At 44.1% G+C, this 10,006-nt stretch overlaps 3 protein-coding genes across 4 annotated transcripts; 1 reads left to right on the top strand and 2 right to left on the bottom strand.

The window, feature by feature from the left end:
• Positions 1-3,482: 3,482 nt before the first annotated feature.
• LOC121596925 (DNA polymerase delta subunit 2) lies at positions 3,483-6,310 on the bottom strand. Of its 2 annotated transcripts, XM_041922319.1 has the most exons (5): positions 5,907-6,310; positions 5,651-5,834; positions 5,454-5,462; positions 4,364-4,488; positions 3,483-4,301 (listed from the first exon to the last, which is right to left on the bottom strand). In XM_041922319.1, the coding sequence occupies exons 1-5, from the start codon at positions 6,195-6,197 to the stop codon at positions 3,534-3,536; spliced, it is 1,377 nt and encodes a 458-aa protein (XP_041778253.1). In that variant the 5' UTR covers positions 6,198-6,310; the 3' UTR covers positions 3,483-3,533. The 2 variants fall into 2 exon arrangements, with proteins under 2 accessions (XP_041778253.1, XP_041778254.1); XM_041922320.1 differs by lacking the exon at positions 5,454-5,462 and having other exon boundaries at positions 5,907-6,309.
• Positions 6,311-6,563: 253 nt separating this feature from the next.
• On the top strand, positions 6,564-7,457 carry LOC121596926 (protein D2-like). Its single transcript, XM_041922321.1, has one exon. The coding sequence runs from the start codon at positions 6,626-6,628 to the stop codon at positions 7,244-7,246; it is 621 nt and encodes a 206-aa protein (XP_041778255.1). The 5' UTR covers positions 6,564-6,625; the 3' UTR covers positions 7,247-7,457.
• Positions 7,458-8,028: 571 nt separating this feature from the next.
• Positions 8,029-9,802, bottom strand: LOC121598035 (actin-related protein 2/3 complex subunit 1A-B). The gene is made up of 2 exons (XM_041924510.1): positions 9,386-9,802; positions 8,029-9,293 (listed from the first exon to the last, which is right to left on the bottom strand). The coding sequence occupies exons 1-2, from the start codon at positions 9,456-9,458 to the stop codon at positions 8,242-8,244; spliced, it is 1,125 nt and encodes a 374-aa protein (XP_041780444.1). The 5' UTR covers positions 9,459-9,802; the 3' UTR covers positions 8,029-8,241.
• Between the last annotated feature and the right edge of the window lie 204 nt (positions 9,803-10,006).

Here is a 10,006-nt window from a genome sequence, read left to right as displayed (position 1 = left end):
ACAACATTCCATTCCTTTCGAACGGGTTGATCTCAAAAGCGTTTGCAACTTTTGTAAGCCCTGCATCACACACACACCCGTCTAGAGGTGTGGAAGCTTAACGAGACTATTTTCTACCGAACGACCATCATCATAACCATTTGGTTCGTATTTTCAACCATAACCATGGTGGTGAAGCTCGGAGACGGAAACCAGAAAGTTGCACAAAACAAATTCATTACAGGCAGGAAAGGAACGGTGTCCGATGTTTTAAATTTACAAAGCAACATTATCGAGCCAGCTGATTTTCTGCTTTTTTTATCATTACCTGTATAATTTGCTCGTTTTATCTTGCATTTAAGTTACCACATTAAACGGCTCGCTGGGCTAGAGACTCCCGATCGCTTGCAACATTGAACCACTAAAACAAACCAAAATTGTAAAATAATAGTTTAAAGCTTTAAATGTTAAGTAAACCAACTTCCTCCATGCGATATAAAATAAAAAGAGAAATGAAAAAATAAACCATTTTAAATAACACAACGACGTCAAATGATACAGCGCGCTGATAGCTCATAATTGATGAGAAAATGGTATGGAAAATATAGAAAAATATGCCAAAAAAGAGTAAGCAAAACATGTTAATTAAACTTAAACATTACACATTATTTAGTAAAATTCGTTACTAAACCAACGATGCTGTGCGAATAAATAATTAAATCATAAGAACCTAACGAGGATGGTGAAATGCAGCTAACTTACTATTGTTTGTTGAGAAAAGGTTAGTTAAAAATGGAAATCTTTTTTGGTTACTATAATTTGTACAGTGTAATGAGAAACAGAAGTAAAAACATGAAACGATCAATCATTAAATAAAGAACATTATTTTTGATTTTTTAATATAAAAGAGCAAACAATTACCTAATTCCCCGCAAAGATGTAACGCAAGCTGTCCAGAAACGATGTGTAAATAAGGGGAACTAGTAAACCACCCAAAAACCAAACATACAACATAGCTGCTGGTACCAACACGAACAAGTACAAATGGATGATAAAGAAACGAATTGCCAAACAAAACAAAAAATGCAAAGAAAAAATGCACAAAAACATGATAACAAAAAAATAAACATTCCAATGAAATGTGAAACAATGAATGTAGAATGTAGAAGAGAAAATAAAACTTAAGATTAGTAAGTAAATTAAGCATAGTGAGCGAGCGCATGTCAAATGGCATAGAAGAAAGTACGGTAGGAAAGAGTTGATTAATTTTAAGCGATCGTTAACGAACTTCAATAATAATTTTTGCCATTGAAAACAAGCTTATTGAATTGTGCGTAAAATAAGGAAACAAAAAATTCAGAACGTTCTAAAGCACTCTTGCTGGAATTTAGTCACACAGTTGGTGCCAACATACAACACAGAACTTAAGCCAAATGATGTTAATTAACTAATTTCCAACTCCTAACAGTTATTATTGTAAGTAATAGCTTGTCCACTTTTAGCAGTAAACTAAACCAAACCAGTAGCAATGCTTACCGTTTACCCGACACATTGTTATAGTAAAAATAGCAACAGAGCGAGCGAAAACAAGAGTGACCACATGGGATCTCCGTTTGTGACCTGTGTCGATGTCCTTCCATGGTGCAGCTATTTCAAAAAATACATTCACTAACTATTAAAGTAACATGTGAGCAAAACGGACTAAAACTGACACCGCAGCCCCCCTCCTGGGGAACAAATTCAGATGAACGTGTTTCATCGCACTGTATAGTAAAACAAAAAAAAAGCTTTGTTATATTAGTAGTGGTAAATGTATATTAAGCTCTATTCAATAAGAAACATTGATCGCTTTTAACACGGCAACTCAGCGTTGCAAACATATTAGCATTAGAAAACATTTAACACTGCACCGCTGCACTAGACGGCCATCTGTGTACCATCTTGTTCGACAAAATACTTAACCTTCGTCCCTTTGCTACCAACCGAACCATCATCTCGCACCGGGGCACGCATCGCTCGCTTGCACCCTCTCCCTAATTCGTGAGTAAATGTGTTTCGGTTTTCACACATCTAGCGTGTCTGTCGCGTGTTTTCTTAAACTGTACTACCAAACCAAACTTCCTATTCTCGTGTGTATCTGAATGTTAGTAGATTGAAAGTTGAGCCAAAACAATGGCAAAGCATAAGCAAAAAACCCCCGGGCTATATGCGCATACAGCTTACCGTGAGTGTGTGTGTGTGTGTGTGTTTGCGTTGGGGTCAATAATAAAACCACATTCAAATAATGTTAACCGATTTTGTTTTAGAGTGTGTGGTTTTTTGTAGTGTTGATAATTAAAATGATAAGTTGATATGTCGCCGACACCACCTAAGCTCAATTCTTCCTGGTAGGTATTTCGAATCTCTTGAAAACATTTTAGTTTTTTAGTTCTTTAGTTCTTTAGTTCTTTAGTTCTTTAGTTCTTTAGTTCTTTAGTTCTTTAGTTCTTTAGTTCTTTAGTTCTTTAGTTCTTTAGTTCTTTAGTTCTTTAGTTCTTTAGTTCTTTAGTTCTTTAGTTCTTTAGTTCTTTAGTTCTTTAGTTCTTTAGTTCTTTAGTTCTTTAGTTCTTTAGTTCTTTAGTTCTTTAGTTTTTTAGTTCTTTAGTTCTTTAGTTCTTTAGTTCTTTAGATCTTTAGTTCTTTAGATCTTTAGTTCTTTAATCTTAGGAATCATTTCTCAAGTTATTTAGTATTTCAGGTTTTTTGGTAGTAAGTTCCTTAGTTATTTAGTGAATTAGTACTTTGGCTTTTCAGTTATTTAATGTTTCAACTAATTACTTACTTGTAGTGATGGGTAATCCGGAGTGGAGTCATGGATCAACTCCGACACCGGTGCTCAAAATATGAATCCGGCCCCGGATCATAACCGGCTTCGACTCCGCAATTCCAGATTAGTTCGGATGAGTCCGGATAAGTCCGGATGAGTCCAGATGAGTACGGATCAGTCCGGATGAGTCCGGATGAGTCCAGAGCAATCCGGATCAGGTCGGATCAGTTCGGAAGAGTCGGGATCAGTCCGGATCTGTCGAATCCGGGCGGGTAGGATGGCGATGCAATTGCAAAATTAGTCCAAAAGGACTGTCCGTTATCGTTCAGACAATTGAGTGAGTGCGTTCCCTTTCAAATAAGGCATCGAATAGGTACGATTCCATATAAGACCTAAAATACACGAAACTGAATTTCCGAAATTCCGTCTGCTGTCAGACCTATGAACAAACTGTCAACTGTAGCTTTTCAGACTTCGGAAAAAATGGTATTTACCCATCAGTACTTCCTTGCATTTAAAGTTCATTAGAAGTTTAGCTAATTAATGCATTAGTTCTAACAAATTTCATCAGTGAAGGATTCACAAAATGTAGCAACTAGTAGTAAAGGGTTGGCGTTTCTTAAACATCGTATAGAAAAGGAAAGGTAAGTCAGCAATATTTTCTCAACTACACCACAATTATATGAAATCAGAACGATTAATTATGAAAAAATTGAAATTTTATATTAAACACACTACACTTCACACTTTACTCCTCTCCTTCAAACCCACCATCCTTGAAGCTAACCTTGCGGCACTCCATCGTACGCAGATTGACAACGGCAACGCTTTGACTGTCCGCAAACGATGGTACACAAACCAGCCGTGTCTGCTGTCCACCAGCACCCGTCCACATTTCCGTGCTAAATTCTCCCACATTCCCGGCAAAGTACACGTGCGGACACTCACCAATAATGAACGGATCCTTCTCATAGTACGGATAGCATGGTAGCGTGTCCGGCGCGGTCGGTATCAGATGGCCCCAGCGCAGTGTAGCCTTCAGCGCTTCTAGCGGGCTCTCAATCTTCGAGTAGCGCATCACATCGAGCACATTTTGCCCCGACGTGCCCACGACGTATCGGTCCGCTAGATCAAACGCGTACGGATTCGGTACACCCCGGAACGAGGCAAATCCCTTCGACCGAGGAAACAGACAGTGGTGCATCGGTTGCTGCGGTAGCATATGATTGGCCGGATCGAACTCACCCGGCATCAGATCGATCGGGACGGATTGGGCGAGGTTGTGTATGAGCGAATCGACCGTTTTTACCGCGCCGAGCAGTGCATCCGTTTCGGTCGTTACCTTTGAGGAGTGGTGGTTTTTTGGCTTTGGGCTTGCTTTCACCGAATTACCAGCGATTACGATGCGCACAATGCTGGCCGCTTCCCAATCGTGACCGTCGAGCAGGCCTTCGAGATTACCGAACACCCACTGCTGCAGTAGCTCCAGTGGGGTGGAGAAATCGGTCGCTGCTGACTGGGATTGGAAGAAAACGTGTTAATTTGAATACATTGCTAAATCTATTACGTTCATATTACCTCATTAAGACCCGAAATTAGAACCAGCAATGGGGAAGTTTGAAGTGGTTGCAGTTCTCTCTGCGGCGCTCCTTGATAGAAGATGTAATCCTCCACGAAGAATCGTCCATCGCTTTCCTCGTACCCTTCGGTGGTTAAATTCGTGGTTTTAGGTGTGATAAAATGAATAATTAGTTCCAATATTTTGAACATTACTTTCGTTCAAATGCAAAATTTAGCAAAACCATAATTTTGAAGTGTAATGACATGTTAACATAAGGAAACCATTTTTGATATTAAATTTGAAGAATGCTCTGTTATAAAGCATTAACATTTCCAATCATATTTACATTAACATTCACATAATGAGTTTTAGTAGTAGGAAAAACTCAAAAGATTTAGTAAAATTAGATCATTTTATATGTCGATTTTTTATGTAGATTAGATTATATATTAGTATATGTGATCGACAATGGAAAAGCCGCTACGTTCTCTCAATCGTTCAGAGTATCAAGCATGAAACTGGATGACTTTACCAGCTCGTAAAGTTCTTTTAGGTCATCCACTAGGACAAAGAGGTAGGTGGGGGGTAGAGGAGTTGGCCGTCAACGACGAAAGACCATTTTTAGTGTCGAACATTCCTGCAGTCGGTTACCATGGCAAAAGCGTTGCTATGGTGCGACGGATAAGTGGGCAAATTGGTTTGCTACAGTTTGGTGAAATATTCACAGGTATGCTAAAGATGTATACATTCACTTACATGTATGAGCATGATATGGAATAAAATTAGAATTGGATACAGGGTACAATGACTAGAGCTAGAGTGTTGATAAAATTATCCCAAATTGTATGGCCTTTTTCAAGGAAGACTCTAATTATGTAGGTAATTGTGGTGCATGACAAAAAGATTAATAGCTTAGCTTAGTATGAACAGCAAAACGGAAAAGCCTCCATGCTTATATATCGTGTATGTACAAATAAGTGATTGTGTGTAAATAAAAAGCATGAATACTTAAAGCTAAGGAGTGCTAATAATAACTTAACATAAAAAATGTAACCACACACATACTCGTGAGAAAACAGTGAAGCTAGATGCGATTGTTTCACTTACTGTCTTGGCCTTGTGGTGGTGGTGAGGAAATAGGTTCAGAGAGAAGATATTTAATTCGAGAGAGGTTTCCCATTGCAATGGAACGAATAGAATATGGCATTAGGATTCAAATCGTTTTGTTGCGCTTCTTTTTTCATCGTTCGTTTTCATTCTTCTTCTCCGCAAAAGGGACCCAAGCAAGGTGGAACAAAACTTACCCATAACGGCACAGACAACTCCCGTCACAATCGAGTGCACATCGATTTTGCCCACCAGCTTGATGCGTTGCAGCGCGTCCTCCAGGATCAGAATATCGTTGTCGTTCGTGTAGTGAGACCTTGGCGGTTGCGGTGCCAGCTGATTTTCTTCCGAAATTTCACGCAATATGCTTGGTTTTAGTTCCTAAAAATGCAAAGTAAATGAAACATTTGTCTCAAACCGACCTCCCAGCGGTTGCCTTTCATGGTCTCATACCTGATGCTTAAACAGTGTACCGATGATGACGCACTTATGCGGACAGTCTTCCCTCAGATCGGCCAACCGCTTGATCGGCATCTCGGTGCCCCACTTCTTCTGCACACTGTCTTCCAGCAGCTTCAACATTTCCTCCAGCCGGGAAGCGTAGATGAAGGCAAACTGTTTGGAGAAATCTTTCTTCGCAAAATGGTAACACTCCGACCGGTACGTGTATGGCACTTTTAGTCGCTCAAAAGCACCACCCTCCGAAGAGGGGCTGGAAAAGTTGGTATCGTCGGGAAATAACATGATGCTGGTAGAGTGGATCCGTGTTTTCTCTTCGGCGCGTTTTACTGCAGACCTTTGTAAAAGTGATGCTACGTGAACAGACCAAAACAAACCATTTTTGCGCCTACTTTGACAGCGCGCGAGGAATGACAGCACAGGGTGATTCGTTACTTACATTCCAGGAATGCAAAACAATGGCCGTTTTTTTATGAATTTGCGAAGGAATTCGGGCTTTTTAAATGCCTTTATGTTCTATTTTGCATTGTTTTTACATGATTTATGATGCGAAATATCCAATCCTCGCATTGTTTGAATGTTTTGAACGTACACAGACGAAAGCGCAGGTAGCAACATCCCTTGCAGGTGTCGCCTTTCGATAGCTCGCCCCATTGCAAAAAAGCCTGTGCTCCCCTCCGCACAGTTGCGAGACAGCATCCAACGACGAAGTTATGTCAATCTGCCGGCTGCAAACGCGTGCATCGTCCATCTTTACCACCTCGATCCGGCTGTTCAGTTCTGCGATTGCGAAAAGCATGGAGAAGCACGAAGTCGTCCCCGACGTGGTGCCGGTCGCCCCGGCCGAGGTGGCCAAGGTAACCTACCCGAGCGGTGCCGTCGTCAGCGAGGGCAACGTACTCACCCCCACGCAGGTAAAGGACGTGCCGAAGGTGGAATGGAACGCGGACAGTGGCGCCCTGTACACGCTCTGCATGACCGATCCGGATGCGCCGAGCCGCAAGGAACCGACGTACCGCGAGTGGCACCACTGGCTGGTCGGCAACATTCCCGGGGCCGACGTAGCGCAGGGCGAAACGCTGTCGGCGTACGTGGGCTCGGGCCCACCGCAGGGAACCGGCCTCCATCGGTACGTGTTTCTGGTGTACAAACAGAATGGCAAGCTGACGTTCGACGAGCCGCGGCTGACCAACACGAGCGCGGACAACCGTGGCGGATTCGCCATCCGCAAGTTTGCTGAGAAGTACCAGCTGGGCAATCCGGTGGCGGGCAACTTCTATCAGGCCGAGTGGGACGATTATGTGCCGCTGCTGTACAAGCAGCTGGGTGCATAAAAATGGTGCCCGAAACCGAAGCCAGTGCTCTAAATTGGCTTAATTGGAAGTTCTGGAAACCCTCGTACCATATTGCACTTATTGCCCAATATAGGGAAGAAAAATGGTGGCGTCCCGGTTGCATCGGTAGAATTTGCTAGAAGCAAATGATGTGCAAGAAAAAAGAAAAAAAACAAGGCAAACAAGAATAAAAATAAACACTACTGATAAACCCCCCGCATACTGCGTTCGCTGTGTCATAATGGGTAGGAGGGGGGGGGGGGCACAAAAGCAATGCTATGTTGATGGTAAGTCATTGGAATTAGTGTTGGGAGCTCCGAATCGAACCTACCCGGTACCGTTTCCGATTCCGGAGCCAGTCCGGAGTAGACTCTGGAATATATTCCAAAATTATAATTGGCTCTGGAATCAGAATCGGCTCGCGTAACAGATTCAGAATTGACTCCATAATTGGAATTAGCTCCGGAATGAGAATCAGTTCTTGAATTGAAATAACAAGTTTCAGAAGCAAAATCAGTCCTGAAATCTCCAAGAGAATGGATCGTTTACAAGTAAATTTTGATTCTTTGTGGCTATCAATACGTATCATCATTGGATCCAAACGTCTATTCTTATGGAGATGCCGAAACCGACTCCGATTTCGGAACCAATTAAGATTCCAGTGCCAAGTCCGGAATTGATTCCGGACCTACTATCAGGAATCGATTCCAGAAAGCTGGATTTTTCCCATCACGAATTGCAATGTTATGTACCGCACAGAAACAACCAACATCGATTACAAGTTTGGCTGGAATGAAGTATTTATTTGCAACGATTCTCGTTCTCGGAAGTAGAGCTATTAAAATGCACATTTGAAACTTCCTCCCCAAACCCCAAAATGCACTAAAACAATCCTATGAGAAAAGGGAAATACTTTTAACCGGGTGATAGTAATGGACCCGCGAGGAAAAGACAGGCCTGCTCCTCCTCCTTCATTCCCCGCCGACGAGCCCCATTTAAAGCTTCAACCCCTGCATGGATCGGGTAAGCGTGTCGATGTCCCAAATGACCAGCTGCCCATCCAGCCCGGACGTGCTGACGCGCTGCACATTGCCCTTCTCCCCGCTGTACAAACACACGCAGGTGATCGCATTCTGGTGGATCGACTCCAGGTTGGTGTCCGAGTTTTCCGTGCGCAAATTGCGATCCAGCGACTGGAAGATGCGCATCGCCGAAATGCCACTCTGCTCCTTCTTCGTCGACTGGTCCAGCTTGGCCGCCAGCACAACCTTACCGTCCTCGCCCACCGTATAGATCAGCGGCACGCAGCTATGGCCCGCCACCAGTATCGACTGGGGCGAAATCCACTCGCAGCACAGAAACGGCAGGTACTCCGTCTTCTGCTTCACGGTCACGTTGCCCCCGTTCGCCATGCCGATGTTGATCGCACTGTCGTGACCCACCCAGCAGATCCGGTTGCCGTCGGCCGAGAAGCTGACGCTGTGCACCCAGCCGCCACCGGTGGAAGAGTTCTTAAACTCGGCCAGTATCTGGCCGAGCGGCTTTTTCGGGCCCCAGGCCGTCGGTTCCGGGTGCTGCTCGATGTCCTTGATGAAGGCGGAAAACACGCGCACCTTGTAGTCGGTCGAGCCCGCCACCAGCAGCATATTGTTCGGATGCCAGTCGAGCGACGTCACCGTCGAGCGGATCGGCTTCTTGATGTGCTTCGACACCCACCAATCGTTTTCCGACTCGAAGTAGCACACCGAGATCAACCGGGCGCCCGAACCGACCGCGAACTTGTTCTCCAGCGGCGACCAGCGGACGCAGGTGGCCGCACGATTGATGCGCAGCAGCACCAGCGTGGGCTTCCACTTGCCATCGTCGCCCTGCGTCCAGACGTACGCGTTCCGGTCGACGGCACAGGTCACGATGCGGTTCGTGTTCGGCGCCCAGTCGATGCCCATCACGCGCAGATCGTGCTGGTTCAGCACGTCAGTCAGCTTCCATTCCGAGCCGGTGCGCTTGTAGATGTGCACCTCGTTGTTGTTCGGCGAGATGGCAATTTCTGTTTGGGGTGAGGTTTAGAGAGTGAGTCAGCGCCGTTTTATGACTAAACATCTCCGCAGGGGGGCAGAAAGACAGTTCAAGCGTACTTACGGGATCGATCCTTATTCCAGGCATGGCAAGTGATGGGGCTCACCGTGCCACCAAACGTATGGCGCTCCGTCATTGCGTGAAATACTTTACAGTAGATGAGATCGAAACTTTAAAAATCACTTCCCGTAAGATAATGCTGCACAGCACCACGGAAGAAGGAAACGCCCAGCTTTTATCGCAGGAAACGGGAACCTTTGCTTCTCCTTCACCGGGATCCCCACCTTAAGTAGTGCAGTTTTATGGAAAAAAACGGAGCAAGTTACGCCGAAAGCGGGAAGAGGTGATAAAATTCGCGGACTCTGGTCCGTCTACACGAATTTTATCCGCAAAAACCCCGGGAGGAATCCGAAAAACGGGACACAATCGCTGCAAATGCAAAACACGCACTCACACTACCGTAGAAAGATGATTCACGAAGCAGCGGACGAGTGATGTCGTTGACAGCTGTCAGTTGGCCGTGCTGCCAGATTAAACCGTCGGTTGGTGTTCAATTTGGTAATTGTTTACAATTTTCAATATTAAAGTTTGTTAAGCATGGAAAGTCTATAGAAAATGCTTGATTATTCCCTTATTAAATGTTTTGTCATTTCATTTAAATATTGTTTCGCTGATCTCCCATTC

Source organism: Anopheles merus, chromosome 3R (assembly GCF_017562075.2).
Source record: "Anopheles merus strain MAF chromosome 3R, AmerM5.1, whole genome shotgun sequence".
Classification (NCBI taxonomy): Eukaryota; Metazoa; Arthropoda; class Insecta; order Diptera; family Culicidae; genus Anopheles; species Anopheles merus.
This window is presented reverse-complemented; position numbering and strand designations above follow the sequence as displayed.